At 40.4% G+C, this 21,693-nt stretch overlaps 1 protein-coding gene across 7 annotated transcripts in view; it reads left to right on the top strand.

Moving 5' to 3' along the window:
• Window positions 1-21,693, top strand: part of Il12rb2 (interleukin 12 receptor subunit beta 2) — a 96,164-nt gene that overhangs the window by 45,911 nt on the left and 28,560 nt on the right. For all 7 annotated transcript variants that reach the window (XM_031382097.1, XM_031382096.1, XM_031382095.1 and 4 more), the window contains one exon: window positions 3,605-3,684. In XM_031382097.1, coding sequence (XP_031237957.1) covers window positions 3,605-3,684 — 80 coding nt within the window. The remainder of the gene's footprint in view (window positions 1-3,604; window positions 3,685-21,693) is intronic.

Raw genomic sequence — 21,693 nt, 5'->3', positions numbered from 1 at the left:
CACTTCCTGTTTGCAGGTTCAGCAAAAAGGCCACCACACCAAGTAGGCATCAGATCTGGCAGCACCTGGATCTTCACTTCTCAGCCTCTAGAACCATATAAATGGATTTGTATTATTCAAGCCATCCATTCTATGGTTGGTTATTGGGTTTTTTTGTTTCTTTGTTTGTTTGGTTTGGTTTGGTTTGGTGTGATTTGGTAGCTGTTGTTTTCTAAGAGCCATGTGACTTTGTCTGGGATTTACAGCCTTCAAGGTCTTACAGTGAAGAAAAGAGATATTGCCCCCTTGTTGTTGTTTTATCTCTTGTGCTGTCTTTCTGTTCTCAGTCTCATCTATCTGTAATCTCACTGCAAGTAAGGCAACAATATTAGCACTTCCAGATCCAACACTTGTCTCAAATACTGTCACATCACCAATATGTTCTTAGCCTTGTCATGGCTTCCCATTGGTAGCACTGTCCTGGATTGTGCATTTCTCATCCATGTAGCTCTAAGCAACATCTAGCTCTCCTTGTTTGAGCATTATGGAAGTTGTATTCTCTGTATAACCTACAACCCACTTTTCCCATTAGTACCCTAACAATTCCTTCATTGTAAGATGGGTAAATCAGCAAGAGTACATTGTTCCTTCACCATTTTCTCACATATAATCATGTCTCCAGAAAAATAAAAAGCAACAACCTCTTGACTTGGGATACTCCGTAATCCAATGATATGAGTGCAGAGAAGTGACCTTTAGACCTGGTGACTTGGACTGCCACACAGTGTACATGGAGGAAGGGATTTCACACAGCATGGGTTGGGGGTAAGATGAAGTGAGGGAATGAAGACAGCAACAATTTCTACCTCTTTCCGAAAAGTTCAGTGAAAGGTAGAGATGTGGAGCAGTAGCTAGGAAGTACATGGTATTAAGAAACTCTGTTTTCTCTCTTAGGGATCAGACACAATCCAGTTTATGTGCAAAACTATAACAAGAATCCCATGGAGGGACGATAGATGATCCAGGAAAGGCCATCTGAGTCCTGTGCAGAAAGAGAACATCACTAAAACTTTACTTGTATTTGTTCTTGAGTTTGTGGAGGGGACATAAGTGCAGAATTGAATTCCTAGTCTATTATAATCTGTTAGGTGCTGGATCGCTAGTCAACAATCCAGTGAGTAACGCCTTCAAATTTGTTGCCAATATGTAATTATCTGAAGGCATTACTGCTGTGAACAAGTCAACTGATTTTGACATGGAAACACACCCAGTCCTAACTACATGGTCAATGCCTGGACTGTGTAACTTGTGGAATTTGTTCAATACAGCAAACTGGAATGGGAAACGCAGGCTCTTTGGTGATAACAAGAGTGGCCTCATTTCTCAGCTTTGCCAGTTATCAAGTTTGAGTCTTGTCCATCTGTTTTACCAACTTCCTCATCCACAAGTGTGCAGCAGGTGTTATCATGTGAGACATCCATATCAGAAGAGGGCTCAATGAGAACATGTGCATGGTAGTGGCCAAACTTTACCTTGTACTTTGAACTGGTTAGTGTCAGTTGCTTGTACTGTTTAATTCTTCACACCTGGACTATCAGATCTTGTGTCACCCTTTCATGTCCTGAAGAACTAAGAGCATTTCAGAATCCTTTATGAAAGTTTTTCTCATCTTACAGTTGCACAGGCTATGTTACCCCTAGTGGGAAGAGAAGGGGAAGAAAAAAAGGCTTTAGGTAAAAAAACACAAGTAAACGGTTAAGAGGAGAGGGAGAGAGGAAGAGAGGGTAAGGGGGAGGGAGATGTGGGAGAGAGGGAAGAAAGGAGGATTCAGCCATTGGAGAGAGGTGGGGGTGGAGTTACAAAGGAAAAGAACAGTCACTGAAGAGGCCCAGAGGCCTTCCTGATAAGGAATGCAGGTTTTATAGAGAAGTCACAAGTGTTTTCAGAGCCAAGTCACTACATAGTGCCTGACTTCCATAACTACTAATTCTCAGTTTCTTAACCACTCAGCAACTCAGTTTTCAAGTGAGAAAATGGCTTCATAGAATGTGCTGGATAGTGTTCTTTCTGTTTCTATCTTATAGAATAGTTTGAGAAGTATTAGTATTAGGCAACAGCTAAGTTTTCTGGTAGTTTGCCCGGTGGCGGCATTCGGCAGAATTCTCAAGACAGCCACCATGACCGAGTTACCAACTTCATTTGACAGATGAGGAAATCCACTAAAGGACATATTTGTTAAAGATGGTGCAGCAGCATTTTTGTGGTAGATAGCCTAGCTTCTTGGTAAATCCTTGCACTAAATCTAGGCCTATCAGGACATGAGGAGAATAAAAGTTGATGCTGAGAAGAGCCCACAGGCCCTGTAGACAGTGCTGGCACGGGGCTGCCCCAGCTTGGCCTCCTTTTCCCACTGCTAGTCTCTCCCCAGCTGTTTTAGCTTTTGTTATCCAGGTAGGCAGTAGGTGTTAATAGTTTATAAATTTTGTTCTGGTTGAGAGGAACTCTATTCCAGAAGGAACACCAGTGTTGCCTCACCTCAAACACACTGCGAGTTTCACTGTGAAGGAAGTTGGATTGGAGCAATAGCAGCTGAGTTCAGTGGTTGTACTAACTGCACTCCTAGCTAGCAAATCTATCAAGTAGGAGAGAACAAATGCACACATGTGCACACTTGGGTGTGTGTGTGTGTGTGTGTGTGTGTGCTCATAAACACACACAGAGCACAGAGTTGATATTCTATCACTTTTTAAAGTGTGTTTGCCTTTCTCAAGTTCATTAATACTATATTCAGCCATTGTCTTATAGCATCAAGTTCAGTTTGTGTCTTGGTATCAAATACATAGCATTGCCTGGTTTGTTCACTTATTACTGAGCAATGTTTACTACATCTTAGATACTGTCCTAGGTACTGTGACTTTTAAGGTAAATAAGATGTGCCTTCCCTCCAAGGATATCACCAAATAACCACTCTTCAGTCTAAGTTTAGGACTGGGGCGACGATAAATCTTAGCATTTTTATTTGTGTTTTATGTTCTTACGATACCTTGATTTTATTTATGTCCTTATTTTCCCACATTCCAATAAAAAAAAGAGAAAGAGAACCATATATACCTTGATTTTTTTTTTACTTAAATACCTATGTGCAATGAAATGTGGGCTAATATATTTTAAAGGTAAGTTAGGAAAGTTCTGTGCCCCAGTGTAGAGGAATGCCAGGGACAATAAGTGGGAGAGGGTGGAGTGGCAGGCATGGGGAGGGGGGAGGCAACAGGGGTTTGTTTTTGTTGTTTTTGTTTGTTTCTTTGTTTTTTTGGAGGGGAAACTGGGAATGGAGAAATTTACATGTAAATAAAGAAAATATCTAATAAATAAATAAATAAATAAATAAATTCTCTTCTCAATATTTTTAATTTTTTTCTTTTCAAAGTATCCATCATTTTCTTTTTTACTTTTGTGCCACAAGTATACATGTTTGCTTTTAAGTAAAAGAAAACAGAAAATGCTAAATTAAATGAAATTTAAATTAGTCTATAATAATTTCCAGAATTTTTTGTTGATTTTTAGAGGTTTTTTATTGTGTACATATTTATGTGAAAATGTGTTTTTCACCCCTTACTCTTGTCAGAGCCTGTTGGGACATTAGACATCTGGTACATGAAACAAGACATCGACTATGACAGACAGCAGATTTCTCTTTTTTGGAAGGTAAGCTTTCAATGTGAAATTCAAGGAGACTATTAACTTAAGCGAGTCTGAGAGCATGGCCTTATGCTTCCACTGTGATTTTGAAATAGCATGCTGGAAACACAGGAGCTCAGACAGTTCCATGCTACCTGCTCTAACGTCCTCAGCACTCACCCCACCTCTGTGCCCAGCATCTCTGCCTCTAAATTATACCTTCCCCTTTAGCCACCACTCTTTCAAAACTGTGCTCAGCCGAGACCTTCCATCCAGTTGAGTCATCCTTGCAGAACAAAAGATGAGAAAGTTGTGGGTGTGGATGTTCAGGAATTTTTCCCACAGCTATTGAAAGAGCAAAGGTTTTAAGTAGTCAAAAATAACCTAAATGGTATTGGAAAGCAACCCCTGCTCAGTGGTAAAACAGGAACAACAGAACACAGGATCTTGCCTTTCTTATGAAGAATCAAAACTGCACCTGGACTGAAAGCCACCATTACCACCTCATTTAACTCTTACAAGCCCAGTGAGTTAGGCATTAAATATTCAGCTACCTGATGAAAAAAACCAAGTGTCCTGGGAAGGCAGTGCATGCCTAGGATCATCCAGACACTAGAGATGAGGACTTGAGAGGCTGTCTAAGCCTTTATTTGCTGCTCAATGAGTCATCTTTGTTGAGTCAAAATGTAGTTTGGCCAAGCGGTGGTCGCATGCCTTTAATCCCAGCATTTGGGAGGCAGAGGCAGGGGAATTTCTGAGTTCAAGACCAACCTGGTCTACAGAGTGAGTTCCCGAACAGCCAAGGCTACACAGAGAAACCCTGTCTCGAAAAAATGCAAACAAACAAAATGCAGTTTGAACCCAGCTTTGACCTGCATACCCACAGAACAAGGTTTCCAGGTGAGGTGTTCTATACTTGATTTTTCAAAGCTTCTTCCCAGCTCTTCCCAACACACACACACACACACACACACACACACACACACACACACACACACACACACACACAAACACACAAGTGTCTGGTACAAAAGAATCTATTGAAAAATAATTTGGTGCATCATGGCCAAGCCCTTCACTTAGAAATTATTAATGCAGTTCAAAATGAAGCTGCTTTCAAGAACAGTGTTCAAATTAAGCTATGCAGAGAGTCATAACTTGTGAATGAAAACTCCAGATTGGGTGCTGTTCAATGATGCCCAGATGATGCCACACTGGGGATAGGGCTAGAAGACGAGCATATGAGTTTTCTTCTTTAACAACACAGATGCACACCATAACTGCAAAGAGGGATACCAAGAAAGTCCAAAGTAAAGCTGCACTAGCCTGTGAAGACAGTGACAGAGTTGTTATTCTTGAATGAAAGGAAATATGAAATTGTTCTTACACTTTCGTATTTAGCTTACAGGAATAAGTAGGTACTGAGTGGGTGCAACCCCTGCAGGAACTGAGTATGTACGGGTGCAGGTGTAAGTGTACTCATATGCACATCTGTGAGTGGGTGTGTTATGAGATTGTGTCATGCATGTGTGAATGTGTTTGTATGTATATAAAGGATAAATGTGTACATAGGAGTTTGTATTTATAAGATAGCAATCCTGTAAGCATATAGATAGGAATGGTGTGTGTGTGTGTGAGTGAGTGAGAATGTGAGAATGTGTATGTGTGCAAAGGTCGGTCTAAAGTGTGTGGATGTGTGCCTGTGTGAGTGCGTGGGTGTGTACCTGTGTGGGTGTGTGCCTGTGTGGGTGTGTGCCTGTATGAGTGTTTGCCTGTGTGCCTGTGTGGGTGTGTACCTGTGTGGATGTGTGGGTTTGTGGATGTATGGATGTATGGATGTGTGGATGTGTGGATGTGTGCCTGTGTGGGTGTGTGCCTGTGTGGATGTGTGGGTTTGTGGATGTGTGGATATATGGATGTATGGATGTGTGGATTTGTGGATGTGTGGATGTATGGATGTGTGGGTGGGTACCTGTGTGCCTGTGTGGGTATGTACCTGTGTGGATATGTGGATATGTGTGTGCCTGTATGAATGTGTGTCTGTGTAAGTGTGTGCCTGTGTGGGTGTGTACCTGTGTAAGTGTGTGCCTGTGTGGGTGTGTGTCTGTGTAAGTATGTGGATGTGTTGTGTAAGTGTGTGGATGTGTGCCTGTGTGGTTGTGTGCCTGTGAGGACACTAATTACACATTATTCCAGCTAAAAGGTAGGGGGTTCTGGTTAGAGAGCAGAAAGTGGCCAAGACAAAAATGATGCCGTTGAGAGCAGAGAGTTACCAATCTAGAAAGCAGAAACAAAGGAGGAAATAATTCATAATGTTTCATAAAAGGTTCCCATACTTTATAGCATTTCTAGCTGCAAAGCGAGGTAGAAATCATGACACCAGGAAATGGCCATGAGATTTCATTTTTGAGTCAATCAGCTCAGAAGCAAAGCACCTTGGGTATAGCTCATATAAGTCCTAGCTGGTCCAGCTAAGTTTCTATCTTCTAGTATAAAGAAATCTGTGCTACCTGGTTCAAGTTCTGTGTTTCTCCATCATGCAATGTGTGTGTGTGTATGTGTGTTGTTGTGTGTGGGTGTGCACATGTGTGTGTATGAGTCTGTGTGTGTATTTCTATGTGTATATATCTGTGATATATGTACACATAGTAATGTGTGTGTGCTGTCTATGTGTGTTATACTTTTTTAGTTTATTTTGATCATTTCACATACATAGATAACATGGTTATTTAATGTCATATATGCACATAATGTATTTTGCCAAGATTCGCACCCATTATCTTCTGTTGCCTACCTCCTTCCCCACCACACACACACACTAAACTCCTTGTTTCTTTTTAACTAGCTCTCCTCCCATTTTCATGTCTTTTTTCATGTGCATGTGACCCACTGAGTTCAAATGAGCTTGTGTACATGAGCATGGGTAGAGTGTTACTTACTGGAGGTTGTGCAATTACAGTGGCTACACCACGAGGAAATTACTCCCCTGCCATAGCAACCCACTAAGAATCAGAAGCTCCTTAAGGAGGGGTCAGCACTCACAAGCTTCTCCTATCCTTGACGGGATGCTGATGGGCTTAATCTTACACACATCTTGTTCAGGTAACAACAGCTACTGTGGTTTTATAATCATAGTTGTCACGCCATTCCAAAAGACAGTGTTTTACAACATTCTTCGTCACCCTACATTCTTTCTGCTTCCTCTTCACATTTCACTGGGCATTGAAGGGAGTGGTATAGATGCCCCTGTTTAAGACTGAGCACTCAACAATCATTTATTCTTTTTTTTTTTTTTTTAGATATTTTCTTTATTTACACGCGAATTTCTCCATTCCCAGTTTCCCCTCCAAAAAACAAAACAAAACAAAAACAAACAAACAAACAAACAAAAACAACAAAAACAAACCCCTGTTGCCTCCCCCTCCCCATGCCTGCCACCCCGCCCTCTCCCTCTTTCTGGCCCTGGCATTCCCCTACACTGGGGCACAGAACCTTCACAGGGCCGAGGTCCTCTCCTCCTATTGATGATCGATTTTGCAATCCTCTACCATACCCATGCTGCTTGAAGGAAGGGTAAGCCAACAGTCATTTATTCTTAGCATTGTTGCCAGTCTTGGGTGTTTGCCTTAACCACTGCCCACTTCCCTTTACTAAAGGCTAAGAGCAGGACTAATCTATGGATAGAAATAGAAATACTGGGAAAACATTTTGACAATGTGTCCATTTAAGAAATAGTACATTCCCTCATGTGCTCTCCCCAACCATGGGCTTTTGGCCAGTTTATAGTACTGGGTATGGATTCTCTCCTAAAAACAGGCCTCAACTCCAAACAGAAAGTTATTACTTGATTTCTTGCTCCCAACAGATGGAAGGGTGTTACACTCTTCCATGAATCAGCACATTTGCCTCGCAGGAATCACTTCAGGGTAAGAGTTTTAATGACATTCCCCCTAGTGGCCTGAATTGTGTCTTCTGGGACTGTGAACATTAGACAGCAGGAGAGAAGATTCCAATTTGATTTTACTGTGCCCTACCACCAAAGTATGTGGTGTCTTCAACAATACCTTCAACAATTCAACAATGGCGATGTCTTACAATCTAGTCCTAGTGGGCAACCAAGTAAAACAGCAATAGCCTAAATTGGTTTGGAGGGACCTCTGGGATCTCCCTGATCAGCAATTCAAAGAAAGATATCCCACACATGGCACTAGGATTTTCATTTAATAACATTTGGCTTCTGGGGCAGCAATATCCACTCACCATTCAAATTCTTTTATTTTTACCTCTATAAATCATATTGTGTTAGTTTACAATGTACTAAATTTCTGTATCTTTTCATACATCCTTAGTTTTAGTTAACCACCCATTCTATCCCTTTCTTTTTCCCATTCTTTCCACCCTATCCATGATTAGACTCACTTGACCAGTATTCCTATCTCAATCTTCATACCATATGAATTATACTACCCCCCACTTAAAGCCTCTTATCCCAACCCCAGGCCTCTGCATGACCCTTTTCTTGCATCTTGGCCTCTGCAGATTCCCATTCCAGCTTAAATACAGAAATCAAATCAAATCAAACTTGGAATCCACATACAAAAGACAACATGAAATGTTTGTTTGGGTTATTTCACTCAGTATACTTTCCAATGCCATTCTCTTTTTTTTCCTTTCATTGTCATATTCTTTGTAGCTAAGTAATATTCCATTTGTTGTTATACACATGACATATTCATAATCCATTCATTTGTTGATGAACATCTAGGCTAATTCCAGATGGATATGCCAGTTTCTCTGTCATAAGGTAGACACATTGAACACATGGCCTAGAGGTGATCCAGCTATGTCAAAAGGCAGCTTTTCTATATAGCTCTATGAGAAAAGCCCCATACTGATTTCCATACTGACTGTACCAGTTTACTCTCCTGCCTCCTAGATGGCAGTGACTAAAGCAGTCCCCTTGCCTTGAATTCTCACCTGCAACTCTTGTTCTTCGTTTTCTTTTTTTTTTCAAAATTATTTTTTTTAACTTTTATTGCATTATGATGACAAAAGCTACCTGATTTCAATTTATCTGAAATTTTTAACATTAAAAAAACATACTTTAAGTAAATAGAATTAAATTACATTCTTGTTTCCCTTTTGTACACCAACTCCTCCCAGAGACCCACCCTTCAATACCTACAATGTCTTTTTTGTCATATTCCTTAAAATTTATAAAATATTGTAACAATAAAAATAAGTACTATAAAAGTCGTTTGCTATAAAACAACAACCAATTCAACAGTCTTATGTAGAAGCTCATCTACAGCAATACTAAAAATACATTTTTCCCAATATAAATTTTAAATAAATCCAAACATATTAACTGTATATTTCAAAATAATACATCACTATTAGTATTTTCTTAAATGAACATAAATATATAAAGTCTTTTGGTTTGTTTCTTTGTTTTGTATTTAGTAAAGTTTAAAAATCTTGGCTCTTACTGTGGTACAAGCCCAAAATAAGAACAATTTTTAGACATTGGATTTCATTGTAATAAGGCTGTATTTCAATGACCCTCACATCACCGAAGCATTTTATCTCCATCGTAGCTAAGCTGAGAGTTAACAGTTCTGCTTCACCGAGGAATGAATTGTAGTCTCGATTTTTGGATACAGACTTCCTGCTATGGTCAAAGCTATCTGACTTGAGTGAGTGGGTAAGGACTTTCTGAATAGGAATCTTTTACTTGGGAAGGAACTGACAAATCAAATCTTATATAATTAAAAAGCTTCTGTATAGCAAAGGAAGCTGTCAATCAAGCGTCAAAGGTGGTACACAGGAGAAAATCTTTGTCAGCTATACATCTGACAGAGGGTAGTAAGAGAACTAAAACAAACTAACACAAACAATTAAATAAAATTTGAATATCATAAAATCAATCACAAAATGAGTTATGGAACTGACAGAGAGTTCTCAGAGGAAGAAATACAAATGGCTAATACATATTTTAAAAAATGTTCAACATCCTTAGCCATCAGGGAACTACAGACTAAAACTACTTTGAGATTCCACCTCACCCCTGGCACAAAGGCTCTTATCAAGAAAACAAAGAACAGCTCTGGTTTCTTCCAGTCTCTCTGGGCTGGTGTCCAGAGCAGACCTTGCACAAGCTCTGCAGCCAGTCCCACAACACCCAAAGGAAGCTCCACTCCCAGGTGCTCTGGCATGCCCAGGATCAGAAGGTGTGGAGGACCTAACATCTGTCCCAACACGGGGAGTAACTTGGACCAGCGGGACCAGGCGCACAGGAACTCTGCCAGCCCAGTGACTCTGGTTCCTTCTGGTCTCTCTGGGCTGGTGTCCTGAGCAGCAGACCTTGGGCGCAAGCTCTGCAGCCAGTCCTACAACACCCAGAGGAAGCTCCACTCCCAGATGCTCTAACAAGCCCAGGATCACAGGATCCCAGAATCACAGGATCACAGAGACAGCTTGACTCTGAGGAGTTCTGACACAACTAGGATCACAGGAAGGACAGGCTCCAGTCAGATTTATCAAGGGCACGCAGCACTAGAGATAACCAGATGGCAGGGGGCAAGTGTAAGAAAATAAACAACACAAACCAAGGTTACTTGGCATCATCAGAACCCAATTCTTCAACCACACCAAGTCCTAGACACACCATCATACTGGAAAAGCAAGATTCAGATCTAAAATCACTTCTCATGATGATGACACAGGACTTTAAGAAAGACATAAATAGCACCCTCAAAGAAATACAGGAGAACACAGGTAAACAGCTAGAAGCCATTCAAGAGGAAACACAAAAATCCCTCAAAGAATTACAGGAAAGCCGGGCGGTGGTGGCACACCCCTTTAATCCCAGCACTTGGGAGGCAGAGGCAGGTGGATTTCTGAGGCCAGCTTGGTCTACAGAGTGACTTCCAGGACAGCCAAGGCTACACAGAGAAAGCCTGTCTAGAAAAAAAAAAAAAAACCTACAGGAAAACACAATCAAACAGGTGAAGGAAATGAGCAAAAACATCCAGAATCTAAAAATGGAAATAGAAACAATAAAGAAATCAGAAAGAGAGACAACCCTAGAGATACAAAACCTAGGAAAGAAATCAGGAGTCATAGATGCAAGCATCACCAACAGAATACAAGGGTATCTTTTATTTACTCTTTGAAATTTTCTTACATGTAAACAGTGTATCATGATCTTATCAGTCCACAAGTCCCCTTCCCCACTTCTGCCAGGAAACCACCCATCACATTTTCTCCCCATTGATGTCTTCTCCTTTTTTTTTTTGTAACCAAATACACTATTGACTGATAGTGTTGGCTTGAGGTTGATCTTGTACATGTCTTGTGCAGGTCACTACAATGAGATCATGAGTGCAGTGGCCATATTGTAGTCAGACAAAATCTCACAGTATTCATCCCCATCCACTGGCTCTTATAGTCTTTCTGCACCCACTTCTGCAGTGTTTTCTGAGTCTCAGACATGCAGCTGATATAGATGTTCCAGTCAGAGTTGAGTACTCAATAGTAACTGGGTTTCAGTACTTTAGCTGCTGACCACCGCAGAGAGATACTTCTCTAGACAAGTCTGAGTCAGCACTAATCTGTGTTTAAATATTTAGAAGCTAGTTTAACAGCATGCCCATTGAGCAAGACAACAGTAGTAGGATCTCTCTAGGGCCTTTGGCCTCCTCAACCATGGGCTTCTGTCCAGGTTTACAGTACCAGGGATATATTCTCTACTGTGTAACATGGCTCAAATCTCATCCTCAAGTAGCTGGTTGCCCCATAACCTTTAAGTCACTGTTTCACCAATGGACATGTCATCCCAACAGGTCTTGTAGCATTCAGGGATCATTACTGGAAAACACCATAGATGACCTTTCGCCAAAGCTGTGTGCACCTTCCATCAGTATGACCATTGGTCAACAGGGAGCAAGTTTTCAAGTCAGTTCCAGTTTGATTTCTCTAGGTCCTATTAGCAAAGTGTTTTATTTCTTACCACTTAATTCTAGTGGGCAACGAAGAACAATGTCAATAGCCTGTGTTGTTTTGGGAGAGTTACTTGGCAGAACTCCTATCCAATAACTCATGGGAAAATATCCTGTACCTGGCACTGGGATTTTTATTTAATAAATATCTTCTATGGAAACACTGCCACCCAGGCAGGGTACTGTGTTCAAGCTTCTTTTTCAAAAGTGTTATATTTTTTAATTAGGCTACAAAGCAGTGTGCTTTCATGGGAGTTTTTCATACATCCTTAGTTTTAATTAACCTACACAAACTCCCTTCTCTCCCCTGTCCTTTTGTGTTTGGTGGTGGTTGTTGTTGATGTTGTTGTTGTTGTTTAGGTTGGGTCTCTCTATGTAACCTTGGCTAGCCTGTAACTCAATATATAGACCAGCTGGCCTTAAACTCCCAGAGCTCTGCCTGCCTCTTCCTCCAGAGTGCTGGCATTAAATATGTTTGATTTCATATCAACCCAATGTTGAGTTTCTTGAGTTCTTTGTAGATTCAAGATATAAATCTCTTGTCTGATGTATGGCTAGCAAATATTTTCTCTCATTATATGGGCTACATATTCATTTTTTTGACAGTTGCACAAAGCTTTTTAATTTCATGAAAACCTAGTTATTTGTCATTTACCATATCTCGTACACAATTGAAATCTTACTCATAAAATTCTATTTTCTCCTGGCATTTTCAGAGATTTGACTCTTGAGGTCCTTCATTTAGTGTTAATTTTTGTATAAGGGGAGAAAATATCTTAAGTTTTTTTTCTTCTGCACATAGATATCGAATTTTCCTATACCATTTGCTGAAGAAGCTGTCTTTTTTTTCAATATGTATATATTTTTGGCATATTGGTCAAAATTTAGGTGATTATAGTTACATGGGCTTGTAACTAGGTCCTCTATTCTTTTTCTTCTACAAATTATTTTATTTTTAATTATATTTTAAGTGTATGTGTGTATGTATACCAATACTGTAATGTGCAGAGAGGCTAGAAGAGAGCTTCAGATCCTGTGGTGGCTTGAAGGGAAATGGCCCTTATAGGTTCATCAGGAGTGGCACTATTAAGAGATGTGCTCTTGTTGGAGTGGGTGTGGCTTTGTCGAAGGATATGTATCACTAAGAATGGGCTTTGACAGCATGTGTATGGTAGAGGATTGCAAAATCGATCATCAGTGGGAGGAGAGGACCTCGGCCCTGTGAAGGTTCTATGCCCCAGTGTAGGGGAATGCCGGGGCCAGAAAATGGGAGAGGGCGGGGTGGCAGGCATGGGGAGGGGGGAGGCAACAGGGGTTTGTTTTTGTTTGTTTTTTTGTTTTTTGGAGGGGAAACTGGGAAAGGAGAAATTCGCATGTAAATAAAGAAAATATCTAAAATAAAAAAAAATTATAAAAAAAAAAAAAAAAGAATGGGCTTTGAGGTCTCAGATGCTCAAGCCAGGCCCAATGTGGCATCTTAGTCTTCTTGGCTCCTTCTCCAACACCATGTCTGCCTGCATGCTACCATACTTCCCAACAAAAATGGACAAATAAGAATGGACTAAACCTCTGAACTATAAAGTAAACTAACTATAAATTAAATGATTTCCCTTATAAGAGTTGCTGTGGTCGTGGCATCTCTTCACAGCAATAGAAACCCTACCGAAGACACATCCCCTGGAGCTGGAGTTACAGGTGGTCATGAACCACCCATATACATGCTGGAAACAGAACTTGGGTCCTTCACAAGAACAGTGTGTGCTATTATCTACTGAGTCATTTTGCCAGGCCTCTGGGTCCTCTATTCTACTCTGTTTATTTGCATGTCTGTTTTTGTGCCAATGCCATGCTGTTTTTATTACTACAGCTCCATAAAATACCTTGACATCAGATTGGGTGATGCCTTGAGCAGGATTCATGTTGCTCAGGATTGTTTTGGTATCTAAGGTCTCTTGTTAGACTTTCATAGGAATTTCAAGATTGTTTTTTCTATTTCTGTGACGAATGCAACTGGAATTGTTGATGGGATTGCACTGAATCTTTAGGTTGCTTTTAGTAAAATGGCCATTTTTACAATACTGGTTTATCTGACCCGTGAGCATGCAAAGTCCTTTACAATTTCTTTCTTAAGTGTTTTAAAGTTTTCACTATAGGGAGAATAAGAGAGCTTGATGGGTGAAGGTACCTACTGTCAGACCTGATGGCTTTAGTTTGATCCTTGGGACATGTTGGAAGAAAGACTGACTCCCACAAGTTGAGTACTGGCCACCACACGTAAATTATAGTATGCTCACCTATACTACACAGGCTATGCATATATATAAACTCAATAGATAAATAAAATGTAATTTAAAAATTAAAGTTTCCACATCTTTAGTTTATTCCTTCATTTATTGTGAGATTATTCCCCTGATTTTTTTTCAGTTTGCTCATCATTGATAAATAGGAAAGCCAATGACTTTTGTGTGTTGCTTTTGTATCCAGCCAATCTTATGAGTGTTTATCAGTTCTAAGCGTTTTCTGATAGAATCTTTAGGATCTCATATATACAATCAGACAATCTACAAATAGATATACTTTGATTTCTTCCTTTCCTATTTGTACTCCTTTTATTTTCTTCTATTGGTGTTTCTTTCTAGACTTAGAGTTTTCAAAACCTACTTTAGTAAAGGTTCTTAAATGCTTCAACCTCCCTTACAGTGCACTGAACAAAGGCAGGGGAGAGGAAATGTTAATAGGAGACAGGGGATGTGGACATGTTTAGAATTAGTTCTTTGGGGGCAATTCCACACATGAATCAGTAGTGGCAGTCCAGTCCAGTCAGCAAACACCAAGCATGCATCAATTGCAACAGCTTGATCCAGAAAAAAACCTCGAGCTTCTGCCGAATTGGCACTAGTACGTGGAAACAGCAAGAAGCAACCAGAAAAACACAAGAAGTTTGTTGGCATTTTTCTCTCTATGAAGTCACAACAAGTGAAGACCATTGAAGACCAACAAAGCATTATGAGGCAATTACAAAGCAATGCAAGAGTGCCACTCATTGTCTGTTGGGGTCTACTTATACTCTTTCTGAACATCACACATCCTCTCAAGTGTCTGCCTCAGCAAAGCATCCTCTCCTAAGACAGCTTCCAGGAAAACATCACATGACACAACTAAATCTCCAAAAGACCTAGAAATCTCCACTTTGTTTGTTTTAGATAATATTCTAATACTATATTGACTATGAGTGGATTAAGTAGATATGCTTATCTTGTTTGCATCTTCTATCTTATTTTAAATATAGTGTCAGCTGTAGATATGTCTTATATATACCCTGTATGATATAAGATATTTTTCTCCCATTTCAAATTTCTTCAGAGCTTTTAACATGAAAGAATGCTGTATTTTGTCAAAAGCTTTTTCTGCCTTTATTGAGATGATTTTGTGGCTTCTGTCCTCAAGTCCTTTTCTATTATTTATAACATTTATTGGGTTTTGTTTGCTGAGCAATTTCTGAATCTCTGGAATAAATGCTACTTGATCAAAGTAAATGATCATTTTTATACATTCTTAAATTTGGTTTGCAACATTGTTTCTTTGTATTTTTTTTTTCTTTTTCAAGACAGGGTTTCTCTGTGTAGCCCTGGCTTTCCTGGAACTCACTCTGTAGACCAGGCTGGCCTCAAACTCAGAAATCTGCCTGCCTCTGCCTCCCAAGTGCTGGGATTAAAGATGTGCACCACCACCGCCTGGCCATTTTTATTTTATTAACTTTAGCACTACTCCTAATTATTTCTTCCTGACTATTGCTTTTAGGTTTGGTTTGTTCTTGTTTTTCCAAATTAAGATTTATTTTTAAATTATTTATTTTAATTTCTTTGATTTGCTTTTCAATGTAGGCACTTAAAACTACAAATTTCCCTCTTAGGACCACATTCATTGTATTTTATACACTTTGGTATATTGTATTTTTATGTTCATTTGATTCTATAATTTTTAAATTTCCTTCTTAATTTTTTGCCTTAAATATTCATCATTCAAGAGTATGTTGTTTAATCTCTATGAGTTTATATTTTTTCTGTAGTTTTTCTTGCTGCTGATCCTTAGTTTTAAACCACAGTGGTAAGATAGAATGCAAGAAGCTATTTAAATTTTCTCATCTTTATTGACTTCCTTTCTCTGCGATCCAATATGTGATCTATTTTAGTTTCATGGGTTGCTTAGACAAAAGACTATTTTGTCCTATTCAGGTGGAGTGTCTATAGAGATCTGTCAGGTACATTTGACCTATGATGTCATTTAATTCCACTGTCCCTCTGATTGTTGTTGTTGCTGGCATGACAATTATCTTTAAGTGACAGTCAGGTATTAAAGTCATTCCCTATTGCTGTGTTGCGGTGAATAGATTAACTTTGCATCTAAAAGAGTTGTTTTGTGAAATCAAATACGCCTCTGTTCAGTCCTCATGTGCATAGAATTATCATGTCCCTTGATTGATTGTCTCCTTAATCAGTATGAAGTGCTTTTCATCTTGTCTGACTAAATTTGGTTTGGAGTCTATATTGTCAGATATCACAGTAGCAGGACCTGTTTGTTTCTTGGTTCCATTCTCTTGGATACCATTTTTCCATACTCTCACCAGCCTTAAGAATGCTCCCGTTGCTGGGCGATGGTGGTGAACACCTTTAATCCCAGCACTTGGGAGGCAGAGGCAGGCAGATTTCTGAGTTTGAGGTCAGCCTGGTTTACAGAGTGAGTTCCAGGACAGCCAGGGATACACAGAGAAACCCTGTCTTGAAAAACTAAAAAAAAAAAAAAGAAAAGAAAGAAAAAAAAGAAAAGAAAAGAATGCTCCTGTTTTCTAACCCAATCTTCTAGTCTGTGTCTGTTGATTGAGAGATTGAGACCATTAAAATTCAGGGTTGGTAATGAAAGCTGTAAATTAATTCTCATCATTTGGTGGTTGTGCAGTACTCAGTGTTCTTAGTTCTTATGTACAGAACAACTGTTAGCATCGTTTATCCCACCTCCTGGAGCCTCCTGAATATGTTTATTTCTCTTCCATCCATAATCTTCCTTCCAATATTCTCTGTTGAGCTGGCCTAATGCTCATAAATTTCTTTAGCTTGTTTTTTTATGGGAAGCTTTTCTTTTTCTTTCAATTATGACAGCTTTGTCAGGTATAGGTAGTATTGGTTTGGCATCTGTGATCTTTCATAACTTGAATCTATCTTCCCAAGTGTTTTTTGGTGGGTTTTTTTTTTTTTTTGGCATTTTGTTATTTTGTTTTCCGAGATAGAGTTTCTCTGTAGTCCTGGCTGTCCTAGAACTCGATCTGTAGACTATCTCAGACATCTGCCTGCCTCTGCCTCCCGAGCGAAGGGATTAAACACTCCCTGGCTTGTGTTTCTGGCTTTTAAAGTTTTTGCTATGCCTTTGACGTGGCTTTCTTCTCTTTCTTCTCTCCCCTAAGAACATAAATTGGCTGTCTGAAAGTGTCACAAAAATCATGTGTTTTTAAAAATTTGTCACTTGGGCTGAAGAGATGGCTCAGTGCTTTTAAGAATACTTGTTGGGTTGGAGAGATGGCTCAGTGGTTAAGAGCACTGACTGCTCTTTTGAAGGACCTGAGTTCAAATCCCAGCAACCACATGGTGGCTCACAACCATCCACTCCTTCTCCTGGAGTGTCTTAAGAGAGCTATGGTGTACTTGCATATAATAAATAAATGAATAAATCTTTTAAAAAAAAAAAGAATACTTGTTGCTCTTGCAGAGGACAGGGCTTCAGTTCCCAACACCCACATGCCCCCATCTGCGAACACAGTTTTAGAAGATCCATGCCTGCTCTGACCTCCCTGGGCACTAGACATGCGTATTATGTACATAGTATACATGCATGTAAACAAACACTCATAATAAATAAATCTTAAAATAAAATGTAATCAATTTCTATAATTAAATGATATAGTCTTATAGCTTATCTCAAGCCCTAATATTTTGTCCTGTATATGGTCCATTCCATGAGTGAGGTTTTCCACTGAGGTTTTCCTTATTATTTGGCTTATTTAATATTTCATTTCTATTCATTTCAGGTTGCCTTTTTTCCAGTATTTCTATTTCTTCATCGAACTTATTGTTGTATCCTGAATTGACTTCTTTATTTTATTCAAGCTGTTTGTACAAACAAATTCTCTTGAAATTCATTTAGGAGTTTATTCCTGCCCTCTTCACATTCATTCTGGAGTGTATTTATGTCCTTTTTGAATTCTTTGAACATATTTATAATTCTGTGAACTGCTTTATCTAGGATTCACCTAAGTTGCTCTCACTAGGCACCATCACTATAGGCGTGGCAATTCTAGGAGGCAGCATATTGTCTTGGTTTTTCATGTTGTTTGCCTTTTTGAGTTGAGATTATACATCTGGAGTCAGTTCACTGGCTGTGTTTTGGTTTGAGTGTGTAGCCCACCTATGTTGAGGGATTATTTGTATCTGTGCCTTGGCTTTAATGCAGCTTAGCTGGTTTTGGGTCAGCTGTGTGATGCCTGAAGTTCATTCATGGGGACACTCAGTACTGGTGTGTGGTATGGTAGCTGAGGTGGCATCAACTTGGCTACTCACAAGTAGTTAAGCTATGTCAGTTGGCAAGAGAGCTGCCTGAGGAGTGGGAGTGTGGCATCTGACCTCATGAGCCAGTACTCAATGTGATTCTGCAGTATCAAAGAAACAGAGGGCCAGAGTCAGCTGACCTGCTAGCCTTTGACCTAAGGAGCTGATGGATCTCTGTGCAGTACTGTGGTAGCAGGGTGGCAGGGTGGCAGGGTGGCAGGTCATTGAGGGTACTGGTCTTTGATCTGATCAGCTACTTGACTCACTGCATAGTTCTATGGCAGCTGAGGATGAGGTCCTAGTGTCAGCAGGAGTGTCAACCTCTGATCTGAAAAGCAGCCATGGGACAGCATGTGAAATTTGGGGTCAGTAGGGGCATTGGCCAGTGACCAGACAAGCAGATGGGTTCTCTATATGGCAGGGGTTTGGAGTTCTGGGTCAACAAGTGTGCTGGCCGCTGACACAGGGTCTCACCTCACTCTATGGCAGTTGAGGTGTATCCTAGGGCTAACAAGAGTTCTAGCCTCTGACCTAAGGAGAAAGCAGGGCTCTTTATGTGGCTCTGTTGAATCGACATGGTGGTGTACCTCGGGTGTTCTTGAGCAAGGTGTTTAGCCTCTTGGTACATACTTCCCTTCTGAGTAAACTTGAAGGTAATACTAACGTGCAGGACATGAGACTATCATGAAGCTTCACAAGGTAATCAGGAAAAGTCAGAGCAGCCTTCGTGCTATGAGGCAAGCATTGTACAAACCCATGAGAACGTCAGGTGAGCTGATAGCGTGCGGGTGAGGGAGAACACATGCATGGAAGATTTCAATGGAGTGATGCTTAGAATTTTACATCAAAATTAGAACATGAATGACATGCACCTATAGTCCTAAGTACTAAAAATGCTGATCCAAGGGAATCAGTGAGCCTAGGAACTTAAGGCTAGCCTGGGCAACACAGTGAGCCCTCATCTCAGTAAAGCAAACCAACAACACGACCGCTTCCTGTTATTTCTCCACTTTGTACTAGGGTTGCTGAATGTAAGTCATGAATTCTGAAACGAAGGTACTCACTTGGTTTGTGTGGGATTTTTTTTGTTGTTGCTGTTGCTGTTGTTGTTTCTATATTTATTTATCTGAGGTTGTGTGCCATTCATAGTGTGGATGCCTGTTCTCTCCTTCCACCATGTGGGTGTCAGAAACTGAACTCAAGCCATCAGGCTTGTTGGCAAGCACCTCTTTACCCACTGAGTCATCCTGCCAACCCAGTATTCCGTTTTCAACTCACAAATTATGTGTACTTTGTAAATAGACCTAACATTAGTAGAAACTTCATAGAGAGCCAAAGGAGAAGCCAAAAGTTATCATCATCCTAATTTTGAAAATAGGGATATTATATCTCAAAGTGATAAAAAATAAAAATAATAACTCTGTATAACAAATGTTACACAGAGAAGTGAGGAAATCAAAGGTCCGTCCTACTGAGAAAGGAGGCTGGGGATACAGCTCAGTGTGAAGAGCCCATCCTAGCATGCACAAGGCCAATACTCAATCCCCATCATCACACATGCACAAAATCAGTAACAGTCCACACCCACATAGAGAAGAACTGTGACTAACGTATCCAAACACCCGCGCTTTGGAAGGGGTCTTGATGAGTGTTGCTCTTCTCTGACGTTAGCCAAACTCTAACGGTTTTTCCCGTCTGGCATTAGAGCCAGCGCTCTGTCCACTGTGTCACATAACCACCTCGTTTTCCTTCTTTCCCTTCTTTGCACCTAGGAGTCAAGCTTTACTTTGAAATAAATACAAACGGTTTTGTCTAAGTCTTAGTAATAAATAGCTTGTCTAATCAGAGGCGCCTTCCTTGGGATTTTTAACTTAAAAACGCAAGTGAAGAGTGTCACATTCTGAGAGATGTCAGATTTTGTTCTGTCTCAGGTTTTGCTCCCCACGTTGTTTTTGATGCTCAGAGCCTTTACCGCCAGGGAGGGCTTCATTAGCAGTGTTTCCATCCAGCCCAGAGAGAGACCTGGAGAAGGAAATCAAAAGGACGGCACTGTTTTGTAGCATGTTCTTACCATGCATGCACACTGGCCTGAGGCCCACACTCAACACGGCTAGAACGGATCCAGGTGTGAGAAACCCTACCAGGATTGACAGCTGTGCACTCCAGATAACACCTCTCACAGTGCCCACCAGGGGGCGCTCTGAAATCTCATATGTCTTCGCCCTGGGTAGGGCTTGAGTTAGTTAATTGCTCAGCAGCAATAAGCCTAGGTTCACTCCTCAGGAAGGGAAAAGAGAAGACCTAAACATGAAAAGAAATGTAAATCTCACGATTAACAAGGAGTTCTTTCTCTCCCTTATCACTGGCTCAAAAGGAGTAACCCTGGAGTGCAAACACATTTATCTACAGAGTCAATTGACTCGGCAGGATGTACATCTTCAGAGTTCACTGCTTGTCTCCTGTGACTCAGAGCCTTTTGGCTCTTGGGGGAAAAAGATCATATCCCCACCCATTCCAAATTGCTAAACTCATGCTTTTAGTTGACGCTGTGTGTCAGAATGGGTCATAACCTCTCGGCTGGAGAAGGCGCTTTGCAACTTTGGGCTTGAAAAGTGACAGTGCAACTTTGGGCTCTGTAAATCGTGGTGGCCTGAAGGAGCAACACATCACACAACAGAGGGGGGAAATAAATACTACAGATGGAAATGAGTGTCCATTACAGAAAAGCACCCTCAGCTGTCTCTCACACCATCCTTCCCTGCCAGCCCTATAGGTTCAAAGATAAGTGTATCTAACTTAGACTGTCCAAGTTCTCCCACCAAGTCATTCCTCAGGTTAACTGTTCACAAAGCTCCCCATTCCTACCACAGGATGGCTTTCCTACAGGCATTGGTTTCACATAGGCTCTTTTTCTCCTTTGATAAAGGCCAGGTTTATCAATATGGTGTTTGTTAGAACATCATACTTTAAAAAGCATTTGCATGGCTGGGTGTGGTGGTACACACCTATAATCCCAGAGGCGGGGGACTAACACAAATTTGAGGTCAGCCTAGTTTATGTCGTGAATTCTAAATCAGATAGGGTTCTACAGTGAGATCCTGTGTCCAAAAAAAAAAAAAAAAGACACACACAAAACTGGGGAATATAATTAAAAACAAACACTTGCTTATACAATCTTCAGTCAGTGAGATTGATTGTAAAGGACACCTGAAAAAAAATAACTTCAGGACAATGCTCACTCAATAGACTCCAAAAGTTCCCCAGCAGCACTGTCTTCACCCAGTACACTGGACCAAGATCTAGTTTAGAACTTGGGGACTGCAGGGCAGTGGTGGCACATGCCTTTAATTCCAGCACTTGGGAGGCAGAGGTAGGTAGATTTCTAAGTTCGAGGCCAGCCTGGTCTACAGAGTGAGTTCCAGGACAGCCAGGGCTATACA

The sequence above is a fragment of the Mastomys coucha genome, unplaced genomic scaffold, assembly GCF_008632895.1.
Source record: "Mastomys coucha isolate ucsf_1 unplaced genomic scaffold, UCSF_Mcou_1 pScaffold20, whole genome shotgun sequence".
In the NCBI taxonomy this organism is placed as follows: domain Eukaryota; kingdom Metazoa; phylum Chordata; class Mammalia; order Rodentia; family Muridae; genus Mastomys; species Mastomys coucha.
Note: the sequence above shows the minus strand (reverse complement) of the source record. Positions and strands in the feature narration are given on the sequence as shown.